Source organism: Anopheles funestus, chromosome 2RL (assembly GCF_943734845.2).
Source record: "Anopheles funestus chromosome 2RL, idAnoFuneDA-416_04, whole genome shotgun sequence".
NCBI classification, from domain to species: domain Eukaryota; kingdom Metazoa; phylum Arthropoda; class Insecta; order Diptera; family Culicidae; genus Anopheles; species Anopheles funestus.
In genome coordinates this window covers 74,994,439-75,019,801 of record NC_064598.1, presented here as the reverse complement: position 1 = coordinate 75,019,801, position 25,363 = coordinate 74,994,439, and the positions used below count along the sequence as shown (strand labels likewise).

General features: G+C 43.1%; 7 protein-coding genes across 10 annotated transcripts; 3 read left to right on the top strand and 4 right to left on the bottom strand.

Annotated features, from left to right (window-relative positions):
• Positions 1–1,192: 1,192 nt before the first annotated feature.
• LOC125761138 (cysteine protease ATG4B) lies at positions 1,193–3,762 on the top strand. The gene is made up of 5 exons (XM_049422015.1): positions 1,193–2,031; positions 2,101–2,446; positions 2,504–2,583; positions 2,642–3,202; positions 3,272–3,762. The coding sequence occupies exons 1-5, from the start codon at positions 1,920–1,922 to the stop codon at positions 3,334–3,336; spliced, it is 1,164 nt and encodes a 387-aa protein (XP_049277972.1). The 5' UTR covers positions 1,193–1,919; the 3' UTR covers positions 3,337–3,762.
• Positions 3,709–5,185, bottom strand: LOC125761137 (PCI domain-containing protein 2 homolog). The gene has a single exon (XM_049422014.1). The coding sequence runs from the start codon at positions 5,032–5,034 to the stop codon at positions 3,847–3,849; it is 1,188 nt and encodes a 395-aa protein (XP_049277971.1). The 5' UTR covers positions 5,035–5,185; the 3' UTR covers positions 3,709–3,846.
• A 234-nt stretch (positions 5,186–5,419) lies between these two features.
• LOC125761119 (protein asteroid) lies at positions 5,420–8,249 on the top strand. Its single transcript, XM_049421984.1, has one exon. It carries the CDS (start codon positions 5,500–5,502, stop codon positions 8,137–8,139), a length of 2,640 nt encoding a protein of 879 aa, XP_049277941.1. The 5' UTR covers positions 5,420–5,499; the 3' UTR covers positions 8,140–8,249.
• A 284-nt stretch (positions 8,250–8,533) lies between these two features.
• On the top strand, positions 8,534–10,317 carry LOC125774964 (uncharacterized). The gene is made up of 2 exons (XM_049445339.1): positions 8,534–9,178; positions 9,683–10,317. Exons 1-2 carry the CDS (start codon positions 8,651–8,653, stop codon positions 10,208–10,210), a joined length of 1,056 nt encoding a protein of 351 aa, XP_049301296.1. The 5' UTR covers positions 8,534–8,650; the 3' UTR covers positions 10,211–10,317.
• Positions 10,318–10,360: 43 nt separating this feature from the next.
• LOC125761164 (uncharacterized) lies at positions 10,361–11,405 on the bottom strand. Its single transcript, XM_049422070.1, has 2 exons — positions 11,181–11,405; positions 10,361–11,078 (listed from the first exon to the last, which is right to left on the bottom strand). Exons 1-2 carry the CDS (start codon positions 11,191–11,193, stop codon positions 10,528–10,530), a joined length of 564 nt encoding a protein of 187 aa, XP_049278027.1. The 5' UTR covers positions 11,194–11,405; the 3' UTR covers positions 10,361–10,527.
• Positions 11,406–11,920: 515 nt separating this feature from the next.
• Positions 11,921–16,083, bottom strand: LOC125761140 (uncharacterized). 2 transcript variants are annotated; one of them, XM_049422019.1, is made up of 4 exons: positions 15,880–16,083; positions 13,472–13,705; positions 12,931–13,205; positions 11,921–12,850 (listed from the first exon to the last, which is right to left on the bottom strand). In XM_049422019.1, exons 1-4 carry the CDS (start codon positions 15,890–15,892, stop codon positions 12,233–12,235), a joined length of 1,140 nt encoding a protein of 379 aa, XP_049277976.1. In that variant the 5' UTR covers positions 15,893–16,083; the 3' UTR covers positions 11,921–12,232. The 2 variants fall into 2 exon arrangements, with proteins under 2 accessions (XP_049277976.1, XP_049277978.1); XM_049422021.1 differs by lacking the exon at positions 13,472–13,705 and having other exon boundaries at positions 15,880–16,062.
• Positions 16,084–16,837: 754 nt separating this feature from the next.
• LOC125761141 (mitochondrial uncoupling protein 4) lies at positions 16,838–25,356 on the bottom strand. Of its 3 annotated transcripts, none has more exons than XM_049422023.1 (5): positions 23,833–25,356; positions 19,547–19,806; positions 18,935–19,044; positions 18,368–18,853; positions 16,838–18,297 (listed from the first exon to the last, which is right to left on the bottom strand). In XM_049422023.1, the coding sequence occupies exons 2-5, from the start codon at positions 19,748–19,750 to the stop codon at positions 18,123–18,125; spliced, it is 975 nt and encodes a 324-aa protein (XP_049277980.1). In that variant the 5' UTR covers positions 19,751–19,806; positions 23,833–25,356; the 3' UTR covers positions 16,838–18,122. The 3 variants fall into 3 exon arrangements, with proteins under 3 accessions (XP_049277980.1, XP_049277979.1, XP_049277981.1); XM_049422022.1 differs by lacking the exon at positions 23,833–25,356 and adding an exon at positions 23,059–23,446; XM_049422024.1 differs by lacking the exon at positions 23,833–25,356 and adding an exon at positions 19,881–20,403.
• Between the last annotated feature and the right edge of the window lie 7 nt (positions 25,357–25,363).

The following is a 25,363-nucleotide window of genomic DNA, read 5'->3' as shown; positions in this document are numbered from 1 at the left end:
CCAAGCATGGGAACGCTTAGTAAAGTGTGTCCAAAGGCGGGAAAAATCGTTTGAATGTTAAATGTAGTAGCCTCATGGGGATTCAATCACTTTCAAGTACATTAGGAACAATTGTTAACTTTTATGTGCAGTTCTTGCTTAAGAGTTTAGTAGGTAATTCTCTTCTCCATTTTCATGCTACAAAGAAATGTGTCGAGTTGTTTGCGTAACACTACCGCGTAAACAAACGCTAGTGCACTTTAGTTCGCAAACGTTCTTGCTCTTCAAAAAAAGAATTTAAAACAATAAAAAAAAAATCAAAATGATGTAGAAGAAATAGATAATATTTCGTTCTAATTCTATTTCGAAGCTTTGGAAAATTAATTGTTATCACGGTGCCGTAGTATCGTTGGGACATTAGACTCATGCAGATCCTCAAGCTAAGGAGGGATCTCGAATCCATATTCAACAATGCTAAAGAGGAAAAAACCTTTATACTACATCTAATAATAACGTTGTAGTAATTTATTAAAAAGCTGTCTTTCATTACATCTTAAAATTAGTTTTGTGCGTGAATTCTTTCGCACTATTCACTAATGATTATTGGCGGGAAAATCCCAAGGGCGAATAAAACTCCCAGGAGGTCCTAAGCGGAATGGTACTTGAGGTCTTAAGGGGGTGGAGTAGGAGGGGAAGGGGGATGGGTCAGGTCAACACTCAAAATTTGTAGCAATTACATGAAGAATTATTTGTTTTTTAACTGCTGACCGTGGACGGACGGGAGATTCTTTCTAGAATTACGGGGGGTTATTTGATGCGCATTGCGCTCTTTCTGGAAAGGGATGGGGTGGTTGTCGTAGCCCAAATGGCGAGGCTCCTGGCGGACCGCTCACTCCGCTCATAGGTTAATTCGCCACTGATCAAAATGCATGTTTAAAACTGTGCAGTATTTCGTTTTTCATACTAATGCTACAATGAAAAAATGGGCCAACAGCGGTATTTTTAGAAATCATCACGTTGTGTTATTAATACATGTCTTTTTTTTTAAACTTATTTTCCCATCTCACGAAAATGCATCCATTTCAGAAAACTTCACGCCCGTTGAAGCTTGTCGTGCGTTATCCCACGATGAATGAAAATGCATCTTCTCATGAGCTATGATGCACTATGGAGTGGTCTATCCAAACCAAAAAACAACACGGTCAAAATGTGTACTTTTGGGAAATCTATTACAAATTAATTTAGGGGAAGTCTTTAGTAAAAAAAATTAAATAATTCAGTCTGTAGAAAATGCAACCTTTTCGTTTTATATTTTTGAATACCTAGCATAAAACATTCGAATATCGAACTGCCAACCTGAGTGTGTGTGTGTGTGCATAGACGAGCGACGCATAATGTCAAAAGAATGGAAGGGGATGAAAATAATAACAAACGCGAACAAAAGAAATTTCACTCACTGCCCTTCTCACACACTGTTGTCTCTGGTACTGGTATGTACGCTTCTTTGTCACTGCAATTTCACGACCATATTACGAGGCTAGCATCCGTGAATGCAACAAATGTTCCCCATTCCGCTCAGATTTTGTGCCCAATCCTATCGTAATGTGTGGCTTTTAATGTGGTAAAGTGAGAATATTGTGTGTATTTTATACCCGCGTTGTCAATAGTGACACGACGTAGTAGGTGCGTGGTACTACATATTGACCATTCTGGTGCAACCAAAGCGCCAAACAATCCTTCTGACCGTCGTCATCATAACAGTACGTTCTGTAAAGTCTGTGCCTGTGTCAGCCAGCTGGTGAAAAGTGGTGTCCCAATAATTATCCCCACCCAAGTAGGCCCCCTGTTCGTGTGGCTGTGTGTAGTGCGCACAGAAATAGGCCAATGTTATCATCCAAACCGTGGGTAACGAACGAGCGATAACATAAAACAAAACAAAAATGCTGGACGCATATGTTGGGTACGATCTGAGCAGTGCCATCGAACCGGATGACATACCGAAAACGAACGACACTGTGTGGATACTGGGAAAGCAATATCACGCTACCGATGGTAAGCTGACTATAAATGCGTTTGTTTTCTATTATGTACATTGCTTTTACTTTCTCCATCGCCAACTAGATCTCGAAACCATACGACAGGATGTGCAATCTCGCTTGTGGTGTACGTACCGCAAAGGATTCGTTCCGATTGGCAACACACAGCTAACCACGGACAAAGGCTGGGGCTGTATGTTGCGTTGCGGCCAGATGGTATTAGCACAGGCACTGATACAGCTACATCTGGGCCGGGACTGGGTGTGGGAAGCGGAAACGAGAGATGAAATTTATCTCAATATAGTGAACCGCTTCGAGGACAGCAAGCAGGCACCATTTTCGCTGCATCAGATTGCTTTGATGGGTGATTCATCCGAAGAGAAGCGAATCGGCGAATGGTTCGGACCGAATACGGTCGCACAGGTGTTAAAGTAAGTGGTAGCAGGCCGCGTAATGTGCTGTGGAGTTAACGATGGTTTCATTTACAGAAAGCTGGTAAAATTTGACGATTGGTGCGGGCTAGTCATCCATGTTGCCCTGGACAATACGGTAGCAACTGATGAGATAGGTAAGAGGAAATATTTCACGGCAAGCATCACTTTCATATGCCTTTCTTATCGTTCTAGTGGAGCTATGTGCAGATAAAAAGGAACCCGATGTTTGGAAGCCGCTTCTACTGATAGTTCCACTGCGGCTAGGTCTTAGCGAAGTAAATCCAATCTATATTGAGGGACTGAAGAAATGTTTCCAGCTACCGGGAAGCTGTGGCATGATCGGTGGCCGTCCCAATCAAGCACTCTACTTTATCGGGTACGTCGGTGAGGAAGCACTCTATCTTGACCCGCACACGGTCCAACGGGTAGGAACGGTTGGCAGCAAGCAGGAAGCAGTGGAGCAGGAGCTGGACGAAACGTTTCACCAGCGGTACGCTAGTCGGATCAGTTTCACCTCCATGGATCCTTCGCTGGCCGTTTGTTTTCTGTGCGTTAGTCGGCAACAGTTCGATTTGCTCGTGGCACGGTTTAACGATAGTTTGAACGGTGGCACTAGCCAAGCACTGTTCGAGGTAGCAAAAACACGCCAAGCACCGTGGACACCGACGACGGCTTCGTCCGCATCTTCGCGCAAGAACAGTGGACCAACCGAGGCCTTCAATGTGATATCGGCGACCGAAATTCCGAACGAAGGTAAGCATCACGCCGTGTGGCGAAAGCAGGCAACGTTGCTAACGGGTTTTTGTTTCCAAATTGTTTTAGAATTCGAAGAGGTGGAACCACGTACGCTCGATGACTCGGACGAAGAGTTCGAGATAATAGCCTAGCAGCCCGACCACGAACTTTCGAGTGAAGTGATCGAAAATTATAGCGCTATAAGCTTTCCTTGAATACTTGCTGCCAACACGGCCAACAGCTGTTGGGCTCGTGTTATTCTCCCATGCTGCTGCTGCTGTTCGCCACCCCTTTTTGTCACACGCGCGCAGTACACGATAGTTTTATGCAAAGGACAACCGAGATCGAGAGAAAGATAAAGAAAAAATCAAATTGGAATTTTGCCTACGCAAAGACAGTCTCTATTGGTTTGTTATGCCGCTTTTAAGCAACTTGAATACGTTAAACATTTTGTGCGGGAAAATTATGAAACCATTTCGGAGGGATAAAAGTGAAACAATTTAATAAAATGCGTAACAACACCCCCCTTTGTGCGGAAATATGTTCCGCGTATCGGTAGGCGTGTCACCAAGAGACAAGTGTCCCCTTATATTATTAAAACCCTAAGTGCTATATGTTTGAATTATGTTATGCAGTCCGCGGAAAGTGTCCTCCCCGCTAGATCATGCGGCTACCACATTCGGGAAAGCATTTTGTTTCGATATGACGAGCTTGTTGTGCTGGTAGCTAATATATCCCTTGATTCGTCCCTCGTAAATCAAGTTCGCCACGATACAGTGCGTCTCGTCCATGGACACATCCTCCACGCCGGAAAACTGTAGCGCCGTCTGGAACGCGTTCATATCGATCTGATGTGTCTGCAGCGTTTGGTGTACCTTCTTAAACAGGTTCCGATACGTGAGTATCTTCATCTTTTCCACGATTAGATAAACGCCCGCATTAATGAAGAACATCTCATGCCGACGGATCGCTTCGTCGAACCGTCGTACGTTTCCTTCCTTTACGGCCGAAGCTAGATCGTGAAACTGCAGCACATTGTAGCGTTCGAGTACTTCCTTGCGGGGCATATACCCTAGCAGCATCTTGACCGGGGTGAGATAGATCAGTATGAGCCGCTTGTTTTTCGTGAACCGTCGCGGGCAGTTGTTGAATGCGAAGCTGAGATATTCTTCCGCATTTTTAAAGTCCGAATCGTACATCGCTTTTCGGCCGGCAAAATACTTGTAGGTGATACGTTGCGCTAGGCTAAAGCTGTCCTTAAAATTCGAACTATCAATCGCACGGATGAGTGGTTTGCACAGGTGCAGCTTGTTAATGCGGAAGTACACCTTTAGCAGTTGGTTGACCAGATTCAGCATACCGAGCCGCTTCGTGTCTTCGTCCGACGAACGTGTATCGCCGGCACATACCCGAAAGCACGACATAAGACTTTCTGCCGCCTTCTCCAAGATTTCTCCACACTTGGAGAAATTCGTTTGCTGTTCACACTTAGTCGCCAGCAGTCGCAAATCGATCGAAACCACGTACATAATCGGAAGGATCCAATTTTCTTCCTTCATCTGTTGCAACAGCTTCACGACCGCCTGTATGCAGCTCGTTTGGTGCCGGTACGCTTCGGTGTAGTTCGGTGCATCGGAACGCATCAGATGGTAGACCGCTTTCAGATGGGCGGAAACGATTTCATCCAGCGGGGAAGGTAACTGTCGGCTAACGGCGGCATCCGGGTTTTCTTTGTACAGGTTCGGGTCGTTAACGTGGAAATCTTGTAGGGATAGGAACCGCGCCACTGCCTGCCCCTCGTACGCATTCCACACGCGCATTATCTTGTTTAAATAGTCGTGCAGATACATGTTTACGTCTTGTGTTACTTAAAAACTGATTTTCACTAGTTGCGCTGAAGTATTTAATGCTTCTTTACAGAAATCTAGAAACTATCCTGAAACGCGCTGTATTCCTTCTAAATGCGGTACAACAAACATCAACAATCGTTTGACAGTTCTATCTGTTGGGTGTTTGTAAAAGTTCTGAAGGTAAAACTATTATTCCAAACCCGGAATACAGCAGATGTATTCGCATCAAACGAAGCACAAAAATTCAAAGAATCGTTACTTTACTTCTCTTTGAAGAGAATATTACTAATATACATCCTTTGTTCTGAACTTTAAGGTTAATAATATACTTAAACCTTGAACTACATATCATAAACCTCGAACGAACTTTGAATATTGTTCTCTGTTTTGTAAACAAATCGCACGTGCAGAAACAGCAACAAAGTGTTCCAGTGAGGCGATTCTGCAGTAAAACCCCGAAGAAAAATGGGAGTTCGTGGTTTAACAACATATATCGGTGTAAATGCATCGGTTTACCTGAAACCTTACGAACTGCACGACTCAAAACTGGTCATCGATGGCGACAATCTGTGCCTGCAGCTGTTCAAACGCTCGCAAAACATCTCGGTCCCGCTCGGTGGAAATTACGACGTTTACTATCGGATTGTGGTGGAGTTTTTCGAAAAGCTTAAACTGGTTAACGTTACTCCTTACGTTCTTCTAGATGGTGGGTACGAATCGCGCAAGATGAGCGTCATAATGGGCCGGATGCAGCAAAGGATTGGGAAAATGAAAGGATTCCACCTTGCAGCGATTTCCGTCACTACGCCACTCATGTTACGTGAGGTGTTTGTTGATGCGCTGAGGGCATCGGGAGTATCCTTCATGCGCTGTCCCTTTGAAGCAGACGATGAGGTGGCGATTTTAGCGCGTAAACTAAACTGTCCGGTATTGAGCTACGATTCTGACTTTTACATTCATGATGTCCAGTACATACCGTTTGTCACGCTGTCGAACAAGCCGTACCACAAGGTGTCGGACAAGGAAGGGGAAAACTTTAAGATAGGTGTCGTACAAAGGAAGCAGCCCAGGAAAGCAAAACATCACACCGATGGCATAAAATACGTCGCTCAGTACGGTGATGAAGATGTGATTGAAGTTGACGAAATGAAAACGTACACCTATCTAGACTGTTGCTTGTACACGATCGACAATCTAACTGGTCCACATGATCGGCTTAACAAAGAGATGATACCACTGTTTGCGGTACTGCTCGGGAATGATTACATCGAACGTTCTGTGTTGAACCCATTCTACAAGGTGATAAAGACCGGTCGAGTAAACCGCAAAATTAACCAACACGAGCGTCGCTTGAAGGTGGTACTGAAATGGTTACAAAATCACACACTACAGTCGGCTACGCGTGCAATTATTCGCCACATTAAGGGAGAACACAAGCAGATCGTGTACCGCCAGATTCTGACGGCGATGCGTGGCTACAATTGTGAGGACTGTAAAGCTTTACAATTTTTCGGTTTGCAGGATAGTGAAGCCGTCCGAGTACCACTGGACGATGAAGAACTTGAGCGAGAACTACAGACACAATTGGGAGAAGTGGATACAGAGACAGAACAGAAAGTGGACTTCGGTGAGGAAAGTTTAATTATTAGCGAGGATAATGATCAGCAAGTCGAACGTGAACCGATATCAGAGACTGACGAAGAAGTGGACGATCAGTCGTTACCAAATAATTCTTGTGAAGCAGAAAGCGTTAAAGGTGAAGATGAAAATGACCCACCGCTCACCGAAGAATCCGATTCGGGCGACCAGATTACGGATGGTCAAGATCCACTCGTTGAGCCGGGTCTGATACGCAACAAGTTCACCGACCGCAACTGGCCCGAATGGTTTAAAGAGCTTTATAGTACCGCGAAAGTTCCACGCTTTTTAGCTGATTTACTGCATTCAAATTTTTTCGTCAACTATCCCCAAATCGAGGACATCCGCCGCCCGGATGCTAACAAAATAAGTCATCCGATTTTGCGAACCATTTTCGCAATACTTAAAACCAGTTTCAAGGTGAAAACAACCGAATTCAAGTACATCACTAGAAAGGTGAACAGTACCGGAGTAAAAAGTGCTCTTCTTCAAGACGTGTGTTTACCACCAGGGATAGCTTACGATCCGGCCAAATTGCCTAACGTTCTTCTCCTGCAAAAGCTCTTTGAAGAGTCCGGTATAGAACAGTGGCAAGATTTGTTTCGTACGATTAAAAGCGTTCCGAGCAATCTAAGGTTATACTTTTTGGCGATAATCTATTGGGCCAAGAACTGTTCCAGCGTAAACCTGGCACACGTACATGCACTGATTATATGCGTTTTACAGTTGCAAATTGTTGACAAAGCGTTGAAAAGTTTAAATCGAAACGTGGAACAGTTCCAGCAACAGAATCGATCGTACCTGGAACAGCAGCGAAAAACGAGTCAAACGAATGGTGCGGGGAAAAAGGACACAAAACCATCAGCGAATGAGTTTAATCGAACATTTTACAACAAGCTAACGAGTGGCACTTCACGAGCGGAACTGATCCTAACGTACGCCGAATTAATACAACATTTTTCACTGCACCAAAAGTCATTAGGGGAACGTAAAGTACCGATTGAATCCGATACCATGCACACACTGGCCAGGTTTCAATCGGTTTGTTTCAATCTGTATGCCCTAATCCCGCTGTTAGGTTTCCCGTATGAAAATCTGCTCATGCACGAACTGTACAACAGCGTGTTCGTGTATAATATGTACGAGTGGATAAAAGCACGTGCTGATCTGTTTGAATACGAGCGATCGTCCATATTTCTATATTCCCCGGCACTGTTAGCCGGCTTGCGTGTGATGGTAGAATTTGTACAAAAGTACGTACCAGAGCTAAAAGATCGGAAACGAGCGGTAAAGGCAAAGGCTAAGGGAAAGAAACGGACCCAAGTGACAAGACAATCGAAACGAACAGCTCAGGAGCAAGTAAAGCCAGCAAACGACTGGGAAAAGAAGGAAGATACCAGCGAAAGTGACGATGAAGCGTTTGTTGATACGAATAATAAGTTTAGCCAACTGTTGCTAGCTGGTTGATGGCAAATAAAATGTGTGAAAATGTGAAAAACGTTAAAAAAAATTATTAATGCGTGAGAAAAGCTAATGAACAAATCATTAAAATGAAATGCTTAACAAGGCACAATTGCTGGTAGTATATTAACGAATTAAATACGTTCCCTTTGGTGAACATCGATTAAATAACAAAAGAAAGTGAAATAGTATCACAGCAATAAATTAGAATTTGAAAATTGCACGTGTTTCAGAACCTGACCACGTGTTCGTGAATTTAAACCACTGTGCAATCGATCGATCGAAGCAACACTGTGGACAAAAGTATGCTCAACGCAGCATACCAAAGCATGCGATGGAGTGTGCGTACCTATGTATTTTTCGACCGTTGTGTGCGTAATATGAGTATTTTTGGGTGAAAACATACGCATAAAAAAGATCGCGACATGACGGCGCCACCACTGACACTTAGGTGTCTGCTGTTTTTGGTGGAACCCTGAAATAGTACAAACATACACACCGCGCATATCGTACGGCCATGTACAATAGTCAGCACGTCGAGGGATTTGATCAGCCTCCACCTCAATACCCATCGTATGGTTACAACGATTGCTTCAACTGGAACGGTGCCCGGTGGGTACTGGCTGCGGAAGGTGTTTTACCGCCCGATGCGGTTGTCGGGGGGTTCGAAGGAGAACCCACCTACATCGGAAGGGCAAAGCACGGAAAATCGATCGTACCAGGACGGGTGATTCCTTCGAAGAAAGCTTGCCTTATCGGGCACGATCATGTAGAGGTCGCAAAACACGATTACCAGGTGCTGTGCGGGTTCGAGGGTAAATTCGTACAAACGTCTGGTGGATACGTTCCGATCGGTTCCCTGCAGGCTGGTGTGACGAAGCAAGGAAAACCGTTATACATTGGGCTGGTACGGTTAGGTTTGTTGTCGGTTCTGGGACGAATAGTGCCGGAAGACTTTTGCTGTTACGCCATTGTTGGCCAGTATGAAAGACGTTTCAAAGACTATGAGATATTTGTATCTACGGCGGAATATCCGTATCAGCCCTAAAGAATTTCCATGACAAATCACCCATATTTACACATTACTCGTATCGCAAAGAAAATTATACTAAATAATCCATTTTTGGTGTAACGCAAATCAAAGAATTACAATACAAGTTAAAGTGTTTAAAAAACATCTCAGGATACAATTGTGTTCCTAAAGACAAGCAAAACGGATTGGTAAAAAAATATATTTTTTATATGAACTATCGATGGTGTGTGTCTGTGTGCGTGCGTGCATAAACCCGTACAAATCGCAACGCAAAAAGCGAAATGTATGATTCCAATGCGATAGGTTAAAGGGACAATTTTTCGACAGTGTATGCGTGAAATGTATTCGCGAAATTTTTTCGTAATGCCGAAAAAAGAAATGCACTCGGAATAAGTGGAATACATACATACAACTTGCGGCGTTGATTGTAATCTCTTACTTTGCTGTTCATTCGTTTGTTAGTTAGCGCGTTGGTAGCTTCCGCATTTGGTACGCAAGAAAGTGATTTTAGTGTAGTTCGCAATGTATAACCAACAATGGCCTTATCATGTTACCCACAACATACCCTCGACCGGGTACAACGAAAGTGTCCACTGGGACAGCGCCCGCTGGGTGCAGGCGGCGGAGGGATTGGTACCGCCGGATGCGGTGGTCGGTGGATATGAAGGCGAACCAACGTTTATAGGCCGGGCTAAGCATCGTGGATCGATCGTACCGGGCCGGGTGGTACCATCGAAGAAGGCTTGCTTCGTCGTGTGGGGTGGCGAAGAGCACGAGAAGCACGACTATCAGGTGCTGTGCGGGTACGAAGGAAGATTTGTACGCATCGGCAGAGGTTACGTTCCGGAAGGTGCGCTACGGGGCGGTGTCAGCGAGCAGGGCAATCCCCTTTACATTGGGCTGGTGCGTTTGGGTCTTACCACGCTTGTCGGTAAAGTGCAGCCCGAACACTTATGCTGCTACGTCGGAATCGATGGTGTTGAGAGAGCATTTACCGAGTACGATATATTTGTTTCCATGACGACAGCTACAGCGGTCAACTGAATTCTCCTGAACTGAAGTATGCAAGTGTCACCTTCACGAACACCGCCTGCTTAATAACTGTGTTCTACCTCTAAGCAATGGAATAAATTATTCACGATTTACAAGCAACTAAATACTGCTTCTTTCCTCAGTTGATGACTGCGTTAAAAGTTACTTTAAAATGGATCTCCTTTATTCCCCTTTTTGTGTCTTAATTAACATGTCTCACATCAACATTGATATAAATGAAACCGATCTCGCTAGTCATGTTTCGCACAGCCATTTAAGTATCGCTCCCCTAATTAGTAAGCATCAGCGCGCCCATTTATGGATGAGTATTATGGTGCTGCGTTTGAAGATTTTATAAACACTTCAAAGTTTACATTATTTTTCTCTTTTTTGTTCAAAGGTATGTAACAAACTTCATGCGAACGTTGCACCTTGCCACAGACCAATTTCCCGTCCATCTTTACCCTGCCAATGTACAATGGTTCGCCCTGTTCGGATACACCGGCCGGTGTGGCTCGCAGCAGTATGTTCGTATCGGTACACGGCACAAACTCGCCCGGTGTGCACAATATTTCGTACACCTTTTTCTCATGGGCCACACCACCCCACGGAATAAAGCACACCTTTTTGGCCGGATCGATGAAACCGGGCGTAATGGAACCGGCGTGTTCGGCACGTCCTAAATAAAGTTTCTTTCGCTTGCTGGTGCCACATTCTACGGCACTCGGCGGTATACTATGGTTTTCACGGGAAGGTACCCATTTCATACTGTGCAACTTGTCCCACCGGTGCAGCTGTTGTTTTCTTGTTTTCCGCGGATAGCGATCATCATCGTTAATATCGTGAATATCGTAGTATTGAATATGTCGTGGAGCGGATGCTGCAAGTACAAAAAAAAAACGCACAAACAACGTTGTGAGTCATCGCACGAAGAGCCAGATTTTGCTTACGGAATTTTATGAAATCCACGCGAAGCACTTACTGTAATTCACCATGCTGGTAAAAAGGAATGATTGATTACCAGTTTCCAATAGCCGCCGCGTTCTAATAAACGTTCTCCGATGGTAAATTTAACAATAACCACACTGCATCGCAATATCGGCCAACTTACGCTCAATTCTTTTGACGGCAATTTGTTGTAGATGATCCATCCGGGTGAGAGAGCTAAACGTCATAACAAGTGAGAAGTGAGTTAAATCGACCAAGTGAGCATTACACAACTCACGTGTAGTGCAACAGGTTGAATGCAAGTTTTTGCATTTGCATGTTCCGAATACTAAACATAATGTGTTTTAAAAAATACTTTTTTAATTTACAGATGTAGTCCAACACAGTAATGTGATATTGTTGATAATACAGTGTGGAATTTATTGCACCTATGGATATAAACATATGAAAATACATCGATCTCACTCGTGAGCTACCAAATTCGATGTTGAAGTAAAAATGTTTTTATCTTGACCGTTATGTCGACGAAAAGATCCAAACCAATTTAGATATTTTAAATTGCGGTTTCAAATCCCATCCGGACCGAAGCAAGGATTTACTATCCAGCTACGTGGTAAAAATAAGTCTAGTAAACCAGAAATGGCCGACATGACCTTAGAGGTCCTTCAGCCACGAAGAGAGAAGGAGAGAGAAGTTGGTGGAGAAATTTTAAATTAACCCACGTGGAAACTGAAATCCGTTAACTCTTTTGGGTGGGAAAGTAAATAAGACCCGTTTTATTTGTTACTTTAGATAGTTTATTTTATCGAACTTTTGCTTGTTGCTTCTTAATAACTTTCATCATACTGTTATCGTTGTGGTAATATAAATATCTATAGCTACATAGTTTAACATTTGCAAGCATGCTTTTTAAAAGTAAGCTCAACTGTTTGACTGTGCGCTTTTTTATGCGTTTTACGTTTGTGTGTGTGCGCGTGTATGTGCGTGTGCGTTTGTGAGTATGTGTGCTTGGCATAATCCTAAATCAACTTCCCGGCCATTACTGCGGTCGCAGGACCAAGTGTTAATCTCCTCCTAGTTAGCGTCCTAAGGATTGACGTAGATTTCGTACTCGGCAAAAGCGAGCTCCTGGCCACCGTACGGAATGTAGCAAACACCATGCGACGGTTGTACCTTGCCCACCGTTATCGTGCCCTCGTGCGTAACACGTCCAATAAACAGTGGTTCCCCATCTTCGGACTCTCCCGCGGGAAGTGCGGTCGGTGGAATGTCGCTACCGCTTACCGGCACAAAATCACCATTGAAATCGCACAATACTTCGTACTCCGCTTTGGGATTTTCGACACCACCCCACGCAATGTAGCATACACCGTGCGATGCTACCAACTTGCCCGGGATAATGCCACCCTCGTGCTGTGCACGTGCAATATACATATCCTCACCATCCGAACCGCCAACGACGGCATTCGGGGGGATTTCCCCGTTGGCAGCCGCTACCCAACAGGCAGCTCCACCACCACCACCACCACGCAACGCAGCGGCAGTCGGTGCGGATGGGCTTGTTTGTTCCGAGGCTGGCTCAATCAGCCACGAACCGGTGGCACCCCAACCGGTACAAAAGCCGACACAATTGATCGGGAACGGTTCGGGGTTTTCAAACGAAAGAAAGGCGGCCGCTGATCCTTCATTTCCGACCGTCACGACCTGTAATCGAGATGAAGAAATAGATTGTATTAGTAAGTGTGCTCCATCCTCCTTACAAACCCTTCCCTTATTCGCCTTACATTATCGTGCCAACGGATCCAGAAACCACGGAACTCTCCAGCATTAAGAATGTCAGGCGTTTCCACCTCGGCAACGTCCGGCTTGGTGCGGTTCTTTCGAATAACCGATTTCGTGTTCTTCCAACCACCGATAAACACCTCCAGCATCGGGTCAGACTCCTGCGGGTTGGTGGTGAGTGCGATGTGTGCATCGTTCGGTGCACGAACCTTGAAGTTGACCACTCCGTTACCGGCTGGCACGAAGCGGTACTCCAGCTTGTCCTCAGTTTCCAGCTCTAGGAAGTTTCGCAGTTCAGAAAGTTGGAAACGAAACAGAAACGAAACAAAAAAACGGAAACGATAAACCATCGTGTTTGAGTACTGGGAGGCACTTTTGTGTAGAAGGGCTGCAGCAAGCGGTCGTACCATCCATTCCCACATCAATCTTATACCCACGAATCGAACTTGACGCAAAACCATAAAGATTCTATATTTAATGTACACACCCTACTACTACACCTTTTGCACGTGACCTGATGGAGTGTACACGCGATCTACTTACCGATCGGGTCACGTCGTTCGATTGGTGTACCGGAAACGGTAGTAGCATTCTCTGCAGTAGTAGTACTACCACTACTAGTGCTACTTGTACTACCAACAGTAGTGCTGGTCATATTTTCTTCCGATTGTTTCTCTTCATCCACACTCACATGCTCTTCAGCCTCGTGGCCATCGGTAGCAGCTGGATGGTTTGTTAATAGCTTTTTCTCCTTGTATCTACGGTGTACACCCGGACCTGATGTGTGCAGTATTAGTCACGTAAGAGTGGGCAGGAGTACAAAAATGGATAATAGCGACATGAACCACAATGAAGATGATGAACACGCGGTCAATCGAGTAAAAGGAATGCACAAAATGTTTTATACCGTTAGTAAATTTTTGATACTAGCGCGCTGATGAGACTTTTTGAAAAAAATGTACAACACAATCAAGTTTTACAAACTTTAAATGCTTTTAATGGAAAATTGTCTCTTGTTCGTCTCTGCTTCGTACATGCAATGCAAAACCCCGTTCTTGACCTTAGTCAGCATAGAGTAGTTTGTGGAGGTGTTAATTGGCCGTTTCTTTAACGTGCTGCGACATGAGTCGCTTGTTAGCATGCTGCTTACACTCTCCACTGTTAAGCAGCTAACAACGTTAAGCAGTTTAGTACCGTAAAATGTAACACCTGTACTTGTTTTGTTATTCTAACTTTCTAACTTACGCACGTTTATATATAACAAAAAAAAACATTGACTCATACACACCTCAATCTCTCCCCGGGGAAACGTTCAGAACAAAACATACATCGCATTCTGTGGCTTGAAAAGAGATGGCCTACATGCTCGGCATCAAAATGGCATTGGATACACTTCGTTGGCCACAGCTGAAGTAGAACCGAATGCATTCTTCTACATCTTCGTGCAAACGTGTGCGTGTTTTTATTTCTGTACATTTTTGTCACTCGTGTATTCGAATCCTCTAGACTCTAGGGTCAACGAAGTATCATTGCTGCGTTCTTGCGTAAACTTCGCCGTCGCCGTTTGTCTCAAAAAAGGAAAATCGATAAGCTCCAAAAAAAACCCCCCAGTCTGCTCCAAACTCCCATACCAAATTCGTCGCATTGCATCATCATCAAGGGGAGATGAAGCCGGTTTGTTGGAAAAATCGATCGACTTGCAGGCACCATCGTTTAGGTACATTTAACACAGTGTTTACGGATTTAGTTCCTAACCAAGCAGCGGACACAAAAGGAAAGCAAGTTAAATTTTGCACTGAGTATTATCGAGGGGTTAATTGTCTCGCTTTGGTTATTTGTACCGTTGCATTTTTAGTATGCAGGTGCACCTGATGCCGGGTAGACCATCGTCCGAAATTGGTGCTGCGAAAGTAAATATGCTGACCGGTACGCATTTGGAATAATTTAACCATTTGGCTGATCGAAACGATAGGTGTGACTAACAACGATCGCTGGTGGAGAGATGGTGTTGATGAGCATCCAACAACACCTGACTCCCCGGGGCAAGGTAACGTCGTGCCGACTAAACCTAAAGCTCGACGAAAACTTCTCGAATAACAACCACATTTCATTAGCATGTCTCCTGGACGGTTAGAAGCGGTAAATGAGTGAGGAACAACGCGTATATACAAAAGGCTTTATTAGCAGCCAAGTTGATGACTGTACTGACTAAAACTCACGATGGAAGATGGTGACATCACCATCACCATCATCAGCACGGTTCTACAAGGGAGAGCGAGAGAGATTTGATCGTACGGTCAAACCCCGCCAACAATCATTCGCGATCATGCGGGGAACGTGGAATGTTCGCCGTGTGCAGTTAAAGCGAAGGCAGCCGGATCGGACGATAAGCGGGTGGCGTGCAAGTAGGTTGTTGATTAAATTCAACTGCTGACCTCATCAGCATGGTTAAACAAAAATTTGACCTTCCACCGATGAAAACGGCAAACAAAGTAAGCATAAGAGGACACTAATGATTGTACCGATCGATTAGCGTCCTCCCGTTAAAAGTTCGTTTTTTTTTATTTATTTACCAATCCATGCAACAACTTAGTCACACGCAAAGTGAAAACCAATGCTTCACCTTTATTTTTAGAAACACATCGTATGGGTTTGTCTTTTTTCGTTTTTGCCTGCAAGCTACTTTCACCAAACATGCCGGCAAACGAGAATGCGGGTGATAAATAGAAAAAAAAAACCTCTCGAGAAAGAAATTCACTTATGTTTTTCACGCTTCCCAAGTGGAAAATTTTTCCTCCACACTTCTCTACACCCACTTAACACTTTGATTTATTTGGTATAGTTGGTTCGATTCTCGTTAAATTAATTCAGTTAATACACAACCATCGTTTGTACATTGTTCTGTTAATAAGCCCCGCGAAAAAAAGATGGAAGTTTATGTTTCCACTTACCAATGTTGGCCATAGTTGTAGAGGGAAGTAAGCTTGTAATAGACAATCGCACAATAAACACAAGGAAAAAGACGAATACCGACCGGTGTGGTTGAAGTGCACGAGACTTTTAACGCTTCGCAAACGTACAAACGTGTAATATCCGTTACACAGATGCTTGGCTGTATTTTGCGGTGTTCGAACCGGTCCCGGTTGCACAATGGCCACGAGCTGTACTGCAAGATGGTACAAATCGCCAATGCTACCTGCAAAAAAGAAAGCAAAAAACGTGTTAAAAGATTGGTTTTTTATTTATCCCTTTTTCTATTTGTTGGTCCAATTTTTAATTATTACAACACACGTTGTATACTTTACTTATGTGCAAAATAAAAGTCTTTTTAGTATTTAATTTTGGATATTTGTCCATTGTGCTACGAACGGATCCACAAAATTAGCGATTCAGGTCAACGTTATGTCTCTCTTTTTCCTGCAGTTCAAACGGCAGCGCTTCGGAATGTTGCGATGTTTGTCTCTCTGCGAGTAGTGCTCTGTGCCGTTTATTTACAGTGTTGTTCTGAACGGTTGCTTTTATAACATATTTTCATTTAATAATTGCTAAACCGATATAAGAAGATCTATAAGAAATTTAGCCAGTTAACAGATGTTCAGATTACTTTGAAATATTGAGACAATTATGGGAAAGAAATCCAAGGTCACCAAGGTTTTATCGTAACGGATACAGGCCTGACTATGTCCTGTTCGTCGAGGCGTAAGAAAGGACTAAAGCAGAGCTTTGGACATAATCAATCAAAGGATCTCTAAGGAAAAAGAAGCTATGAGTGTTAGAGCAATATGGGAAATTAAAACCAACATTTCATACCCATAGTATACGTTCGAATCCGTTGAAATCACGTTAGAGAGAAAGAATTATTCATATGTGATATTTGTATATGGCCCTAACAAGCATATCTCATCCATATACTATTATTTTCCTTTATTCAACGTACGATTTACTCTTTTCTAACGCAACATTTCTAAACGTATCAAACCCAAATCCCACCGCACTAATAGTGATGGCTAACATCATATTGCTGTACCATTTTCACTAACCTACTAACCTCCACTATGTACAATTTACATTAGTTTCGAGAAGATTCAATATCGGCTAGTTATGTTTGCGTTGTATTATGTTGTTGTAGTGTTGTTTGCACACAAAACTAATGTGTGTTTAATAGCTGTTAGATAGTGCTAGATTTATTTCTGTTTTCCGTATGGTATCATTATTAAAACGGTGGCAATTGGCTCGAACTAACAACTCGCGCACCAAGAAAGTCTTCTACTCTAGTCCTTGATATTGCTGTGATGCTACCAGTAACGGCTCGTTTTTTAAAACGCGTGTAATGTTATTATTGTACAAAAATTTGGTATTGTCGTCGTTGGTTGAGGAGACGGGGGGCCATATTCTAAGATTTAAGGACAACCCTCACCATAACATGGTGATGTAAGGAACATTCAGGGAAGTGTTCTGGCAAAAGGAGAATGATCTTGATCGTGTTTATATCAGTGGGTCATTCAAAAAATTCACATTGCACAGAGAATGGCTTATGATATTGTTTTAATGTACTCCCTGAGCAGTAGATGCATGACAAAAGGGGGATGATAAACGGCACCAACCATCACGAGACATATGACACCCTGATCTCCTATACCGGGCACACGAAAAAAGAACAAACAGAACAAACAGAAGAGTCAGTCCGGCGCGGCACGGAAACACCCAATACTTTCAATCCAAACACAATTAACGTACACTAATTGGGACCAAGTTGTCTAATTCCGCTGAGCGAACTCTACATCTAAAACAGGCAGCTGTGTGCTGCCTCTCATAAGGCTTTGCTTTCTACCAAACTACACTAAATCACAGTTTCAAATAAGAAAACAGCTGAACAAACATTCACGAAACTCTCGTTCGTAGTTAAAAGTGTCAGCGTGGAGCTTTGATATGAGGTGCGATTTGGTAATAATATTTACAACACAAAAAAAAACAAATAGAAACATAATACACAGCGTGTGTTGAAAACAACAATGGTGTAAACGGAAATGGCACAGGTAAAGACACCGGAAGAAGCGAAGGATAACACAACGCCACTAATCTGGATATTCCTGCGAGTAATGAACTGCTAACGGCTTATAAGTGACTTAACAATTAAGATACCTAAACTTTGTGCACTTTCGCCTTTCCTTCCGAACGGTTTAGTGTAATTCTGCTAGTATCCGCTAGCACCAAGGCTTGCCCGAATTTGCTCAAACGAAAGCCAAAACGTAAGCGACCACGGTGCCATTCGTATCCACACGGGCAGGAAACCCTTGTACAGTGCGAAAAATCCTTCCTTTCCGATAGTTTGTTGCAGACAATCGATCGAACCCTTGTACAGCAGTCCTCTACAATGAAATGGTTACAAGTTAGTGTGAAGAAAGTCTGTTCTGTTCAGCCATCGCGTGGTTCACTTACCGTCCGCTTGCATCCGTTGGTTGATTCATGATGCGTGTCTTTACGACGTCTGCCGGTGTGCCCATGGTGGCCGCTACCAGACCTGCACAAATCGAAGACATTATGTGCACCAGATGGCAATCGGGCAGGCCTGTTTTGTGCATAATGAAGTGTTTCACCGTATCGTACGTAGTCAGATCGCCCAAATTTACAAGCGCCGCACGCTGCACGTTCGGTACGCTACCTTTCCACAAGCCAAAGATACCACCGCGGCTAACAATTTCACGAAACGCGTGTGCTGCACTATGAACACGTGGCTCTAGTCCGAGCAGACGGCGTTTACCTTCCATCTGGATGTGAACCTTTACCAGATCGGCTGGAGATGCGAGCCACTGGGCGAGTGCACCGGCGCCAACACCGGACAGGGCAGACTGCCAGAGGGAAAAATGATCCTTCCCATTGCGCAGCTTCTTGCGTAGCGCATCGTACGTTACGATGCGAACGCCACTGAAATGGAGATGAAGGTAAATTATTTGTTTGTGGCGTAATGCTTTTGTGGAGGAGTTTTTTTTTGGCACTATTTCTTACCTGTACACTAGATGCCGGTACAGAGCAGGCGTGATACCTTGCCACAACTTTAGGGCACCTTCCTCACGGATGATACCGGTCGCAGTAGCAAACATTCCACGGTATTTGAGCTGGGAATGAGGATGTTGACAAGAATAGATTTATTAAAATTTATTTCAATAACTAACGAGATATTATTTTATCGTAAAATAAAATATCATAAGTAATCTAGTATTTTTATAATAAAAATTAGATATCATTAAAATAAATAGTTTAACTTTACTACTCTACAGAATGCTATCATCTACATTCAAAAACATATCTAATATCGTCATTCATACTGGTGTTGTCATTACACCACGCCGATTATGGTAAAGCCGTAAATTGACCGAACAAATAGTGACAAGTGCTCTATAAATCTACAGCACCTTATCGACACATCGGTGAAACTTTGTACGACAACATCCCGCGCACCACAAATGCTAAATACCAGCTACTGCCAACTAATCAGTTAGTAACCCAATAGTTATCTCTCCTGTCGATTTTATAGGCACTTCATCTTAAATGATTGCACGATATTAGTACATTCAGGGCAGACCTTGGATAAGATAGCGCACGCGACAGCTGTAGTACCTTCTTGACGGCACCTTCTGCATCGACTGCGGCCGCTTCACCCTGGATCTGGAGCCGTGTTTTGGTCAAATCCAGCGGATAAGTAACCGTTTCAGCGATGCTGGCTGCAAACACCGACACGAGGTAGGTGCACCAGAACGAGTCAGCATAATGATACTTGACCGGACGCATCTCCGTCCGGCCCGTAGCCGCCGTTTGTTGCATGGTGTCGGTATCGGCTGTTGATGCCCCTCCGGAAGCTGGTGGCGATGGTGCAGGTTCTAAAATGGAAAACAAAAACACAGCGATTGAAAAAAAAGTTTCCGAACTTGTGAATTAAATCGTATTACGTTACATCGAAAGGGAATTTAAACACACAAATAAATGCTTCTAAAGCTCAAAAAACGCCGCCAGCTTTTGTGACCTTCACGCAGTCTGCTCATTATCACGACTGATCCGTCGTGCCCCCCGAAATTGGAAGTCGTAAATTGTTCCACCAACTAACAGACACACACGCAGCTGAAGGTACGTCTACTTACGTCTGGGAAGATTGTATAAGATCCCACACGATTGGGGTTTTTTTTTATACGTGCTACCACCAGCGAGCCCGGAACGGTGATAACTGGTTTTGTAGTATTCGTATGATAGGGAGATTAATGTTTGTTGTGATGATCGTTTGCCAATTTTACTCGTCCTTTCCTCTCAGAATAGACCCTTCCCTTTGGAGTGGGACAAATGGAAAGCCAGCCTTATGTCTCCACACGCCAGGGATTGCCAAAGTTCGGTCCGCTAAGTGATTTTGTTATTCACCTATTCAATAACCTAAGTGTTTCTTTTAGATTTGTCTTATAGTACTGCCTAAAAGAAGTATCTATAAATATAAATTTAAAATTATACGAAAACATTTTTTATATAACTTATCATGAACTATCAAGAACTTTATATAAAAAATGAATACGATTTTAGTTTTTTGTCGAAACTTTACAAACAGAATCAGTGTGTATTTGTAAAGCTATTTTTAATTATAAAATAATATAAATAAATACTTTTCACATTAAAAAATAAATTTGATAATTTTTTTACAATTAAGAGACGAAAATGTAAATGCAAACATATTTTTCTATAAACAACGAAACGAAATATATTATATGATTCAATTCGTAACACTTTAATCCTGGTCTCTAATGAATAATATGGTAATAGATAGAAGAACGATGCATTTAGGCAAATAATCACACCTGTAACATGTAACTTCAAATAAAAAAAAATAAAATAGGTATATACAAAACATTTTAACTGTTTTAAACCAACCAACCAAGCAACAATATCAGTAAAAGAAAGCTATTTGCAAAAGCTTATTGGTTAAATTTTGCCAACCCCTGCCATAAGTGATAAGGAACATGATAGAAAGGTGCGTTTTTTTTATAAACCATTCGTGATAAGGAGTGTGTTGCGAACGTTGATGCTTCACACGGCTAAATACGAGGCAGATTGTTATGAGATAATAATAGTGGAGGATGGAAATGGTACCTGCTGGTGGCAGATGGTCGCAAAAGTTACCGACTACGATTATCAGTGGAATGAATCAGATCCTTGATTTTTACTACACAGTAGAAGATGTGTAAACTAATCAATGATCAAGGGTTTATAAATAACAGCACACTTTGCAAACGTTACGATTTGTTTCGCTTCATGACGTAGTTTTTTTATTAGTTGTTTGCTCTTAGGTAATAAAATACAAACTATTTATGAAAATGGGTCTTACTCTTTATTCTTATCATGGTATTTTAAGCGAAAGATTTGTTCAATGAAGGCATATTTGAATAAGGAAAATATTTAAATTACCCCCTATTATCTGCCGTAGAATTTCCTATTTGTAGTGGCCTCATTTCATGTCGATTGGATTTCATCGATTATCTTATCATTAAAATATGTGCAACATCGTTAGGTAGCCGTACATTGGCAACGCCTTTTGGTATAACGCTGGTAAGTGGCACATTCTGAATGAATTTAAAATTCAAGTTCACCACCTCGTCCAGGGTGACCCCAACCAACCGAATCCGTGACTCGGATGACGCAAAAGCCTAACTGGCGCTTCTTTTGGTCGCTCCAAATGTTTGTGTGTGTGTGTGTAGTGCGAAAATAATGACGCCGCATATAACAAACACACTGCTCCATCGAGGCTTTTCATACGAATGTGGGAAGCAGTATATCCGATTGTCCATTATAAATCAGTATGTCCTTACAAATTGACCTCCCTGTCAGGGTAAATTTCGCAGCTGGAAAAAAAGATTGTGAATGGGCGGTTTTAATAACAAAAAAATTTGGTAGCATTTTATTGGTAGCATTCTCACAATATTATAGCATGGCAAGTGACCGAAAGGTATCTGCAGCACATACCACTAACACAGACAATCGGGCACAACGCAATAAGCCAAGCCCTATGATGCTTTCCCTATCGCCAAAAATAAACAATCGCACACCGTGAACCACGTCTCGAGGACCGACTTCTGATGCGGGTGACGCTTTGCTTGGTTTTATTTAATGGTTATAAAGAGGCTTGTTTCGAACGTATAATCTTCCGACTCTATTGTGGCATTTTGTTTCATTTGATAAGACAGCTAGAGAACAGACAACGACGCTGTGAACGAGAAAAAGCGTGTGTCCTTCAGGTTAAATACATTGAACTCACAATATCGTATGCGTGTCGTTTGTCGGCTTTGTTGGACCCAGACACAGTAATACCGGAAGCGAACAAGACGAAACATAGTAATGGAAATCGAGAGAAGCATTAACTCCTCCTTGAGGTAGATCGTGTCTATGGTCGTGAAATTGAAAATCTTTTAAAATCTACTCAGCCGCATGCAAATTTTGTGTGCAGAATGACAGTGGGGGATGATTTGTTTTGGTTTTAATTTTAGATCCACAGGGTTTGAATATTCTATTAGGTAAGCAGATGCACGTGCTAAATTTGAAGGGCAATTTGCCCGGCAAACCCTTAGTAACATACACAGCTGATAGCGCGTCCTTGCGCGGGAGGAAAATAGACACAACATTTTCCGATTTCGCTGCACTAGCCCATGCGCATGTGAGCTTGCCAAACACTTTCCCGGTAGATCACACTCGATCGTACGGAACATCCTTGATTTTTCTTTGCAAAACTTCCTGTGAACTTTTTTTCAGCTACACATCCAAGTATGCGCGTGAATCACTGGATTTTTCCACGATGACAGATTGAAACGATTTCGCTCAAAACATTAGCATAATCGTTTTCCGTTTCAATCGAATCCAACTGTCGCTTTCGCTTTCCGGTGTGGTAATTCCGAGGTAACATTAAATCGATTTGTTTCATGAATATTACAGTCACTCACTGAATCAAGTACATTGATTTTGCCAATAGGACCTGTACATGCGGGTGGGCGATATTGGAAACACATTCGTTGCATGTAAATCTCGTACCCGAAAGTGCCTTAAATGTTTGAAGAAGACACATACTTATTCAAATAACACCAACGCATCGAGAAGTAACTTACTGCCATTCTCCACAACGCTACCAACCACCATGTTGCTCACAGGGTCCGTATGTACACGGAAATAAGTTGGCTACGAACTTCCGCTTGCGGGTTTACAACAATTGAATTATCTGAAATCACTTTATATCCGTGCCCGTTCCGCTTTCACCGTGAAGCGTCCATTGCCGGTCGGTGCATTGCTGGTGGTGAACTACGATCGACTACTTCTGCAGCCGGCAGCACACAACGGGTCCACTGTGCCAGATGAATAGAATAGAAACTTCGGGCACTACGCCTACTACTACCCCGAACCTAACTTCGTAACGTACTGGCAACTCTTGTTCGGGATATTGCATCCCGCAAAATCGCATCCAAGCAACCACTCGTATGCAGAAGAAACTCTCGCGTAAGGGCGCCTGATGACTGTGGTGGCAAACGACTTGTTCGGTAGAGAACAACAGACAATTTCCTTTCGGAGGCGACTGTTCGGGAGGTCGTTTATAAATAGGCAGTCCGATGCCAAAAGTACTGGCGAAAGAAGAAGAGAAAAAAAACCATACCGGATGCGCCCAATGGTCTGTGCTTGCCGATTGCATCGGTGTGGCACATAGAAACTCTTGTTCTATGACTTGAATCGGAAGCCAACTATTCAATAGAAGGATTTTGTGGGATTTTAAGCTCTATTTGGCTACTAGTAATCCCGTATCGGGTGTGTTTTTGGAGTGTTTTTTCTCCATTTTCCTAAAACTAGATCCGGGTTGTGCATGAGAACATGAAGTAGTTTAAAATGCTTACCACAGGTGCGGCCGGGACTGTTTCGGTGCGCTCGCTAAAATGGATTAAAGGACGATGCAAAAATCCTCCCCACAGGTACATTCGTTCGTGCACGACAATATGCAGGATCGATGTAGAACGAATGATAGTTTTTTTCCCGTAAACAAAGATTTCTCGAACTTAAACCAGATTCCAATCCAGCTGCTGCGGTTTTACTGTTTGTGCGTACTATCTTCGTCCTTTCTGTTGGTCACTTTGGTCGCCAATAATCATCTGCAGCTGCGGTTAACGGTGTTGCTAACCTCATCCTCTATTTCATCCGGTCCTTGTTCACCTTCAACAGGCCAATCCATTCAACAATGTGCCCGCTTTCCTTTTGTAGCCGTTTATCGATACCAGGTGGAAAACAGTATTTGGTGCAGGCAAGGAAAATGGTACAGAACTGCGAAGATGTTTTTTGTTTATGTTTCGTTCTGCGTCAAACAGCCGTGATCACATACAAGCGAATCAAAGAAAGATGCCGGCTTTCAGGTTGTCATGGAGAATGGTAGCTGTTTGTGTGCGTATAACGGTGGTAGTAGTAGTAGTGGTGGTGGTGGAATCGTACGTAGTACGTAGTAGAAAGTGCGTAGTCGCGTTGCATTAACACTGCATTACATAATACTCTATTGCAACGGATCAGTTAATCATGCAGACTGGTGGGTCTCGTTTTAGGTCAGCAACCTCTCAGCCCTGCCACGCTACTGCTGGTAGTGATGATGATGGGGCTTTGAATCAATTATTGCACGATAGTGGAATTAAACCTCCAAATAACCATTCGTAGCAGTATGAAAACATTACAGCTATTGGTCGTAGCTAAGGAAGGACATTTCGAACGGGGCCAAACAGGAAAAACTTATGTAAAACACACACATACACACACGCGCACACGACACCGAAAAAACGTAAACCTTTCAACACGGAACACACGGGCGGGTTAAAGGGCTTGTTTTGGACCCTTTAGCAACCTTCTATCAGAATGCTTTTTCTCAGGTTAATGATAAACACATACTGTCCGCTAGTGGCCATCGTAGTTTGCCTTAGTGCGTGACACTATTTCGATCCGCGGCAGCACAACACCGACACAAGCAATGAACACATTAAACTTTACACTGCGATAATAACGCACAGTTAAGCCGTCGAGCACGAAAATGTAACAACACAACAAAAGGACCACGCAAGTAAATGTTTGGACACTTTGTGTGAAACGGTGGGTGAGGGTAAGAAGTACGATAGACTATAAATTGCTTCAGTTTGGTTCGAAGCAAAACTGCGACATGTTTCCGCCTTCGCGGACACAACGCAAATGATGATAATGGTGGGTGTACGAGTACGGTTCAATGTTTTCCATGATGTTTCACGCACAGCTGTTCCGTTCCTCACACCGAACAGCCTAGTAGGAGTTGCGAAGGCGTCTCACTTTGACGATGTAATTGAAGCAATCGTTCAGATTGTAAAACAGCATCAAATTAGTTTGTGTACAGCTTAAAATAACAAAATTAAATTAATTTGT

What these genes read in the sequence shown, in the direction of transcription:
- LOC125761138 (XM_049422015.1), top strand. Translation starts at nt 1,920, where the DNA reads ATGCTGGACGCATATGTTGGGTACGATCTGAGCAGTGCCATCGAACCG. An exon ending in ACGGTCGCACAGGTGTTAAA is followed by an intron (nt 2,447 to 2,503) that starts GTAAGTGGTAGC and finishes TTTCATTTACAG; the next exon opens with AAAGCTGGTAAAATTTGACG. An exon ending in GGTAGCAACTGATGAGATAG is followed by an intron (nt 2,584 to 2,641) that starts GTAAGAGGAAAT and finishes TTATCGTTCTAG; the next exon opens with TGGAGCTATGTGCAGATAAA.
- LOC125761141 (XM_049422022.1), bottom strand. Translation starts at nt 23,089, where the DNA reads ATGGTGGTTGGTAGCGTTGTGGAGAATGGCA. An exon ending in CAGAAGGTGCCGTCAAGAAG is followed by an intron (nt 19,045 to 19,546) that starts GTACTACAGCTG and finishes CCTCATTCCCAG; the next exon opens with CTCAAATACCGTGGAATGTT. An exon ending in TACCGGCATCTAGTGTACAG is followed by an intron (nt 18,854 to 18,934) that starts GTAAGAAATAGT and finishes TCTCCATTTCAG; the next exon opens with TGGCGTTCGCATCGTAACGT.
- LOC125761140 (XM_049422019.1), bottom strand. An exon ending in CGAACGACGTGACCCGATCG is followed by an intron (nt 13,206 to 13,471) that starts GTAAGTAGATCG and finishes GAAACTTCCTAG; the next exon opens with AGCTGGAAACTGAGGACAAG. An exon ending in GGATCCGTTGGCACGATAAT is followed by an intron (nt 12,851 to 12,930) that starts GTAAGGCGAATA and finishes TCTCGATTACAG; the next exon opens with GTCGTGACGGTCGGAAATGA.
- LOC125774964 (XM_049445339.1), top strand. Translation starts at nt 8,651, where the DNA reads ATGTACAATAGTCAGCACGTCGAGGGATTTGATCAGCCTCCACCTCAA. An exon ending in CGGAATATCCGTATCAGCCC is followed by an intron (nt 9,179 to 9,682) that starts TAAAGAATTTCC and finishes ATTTTAGTGTAG; the next exon opens with TTCGCAATGTATAACCAACA.
- LOC125761137 (XM_049422014.1), bottom strand. Translation starts at nt 5,034, where the DNA reads ATGTATCTGCACGACTATTTAAACAAGATAATGCGCGTGTGGAATGCG.
- LOC125761119 (XM_049421984.1), top strand. Translation starts at nt 5,500, where the DNA reads ATGGGAGTTCGTGGTTTAACAACATATATCGGTGTAAATGCATCGGTT.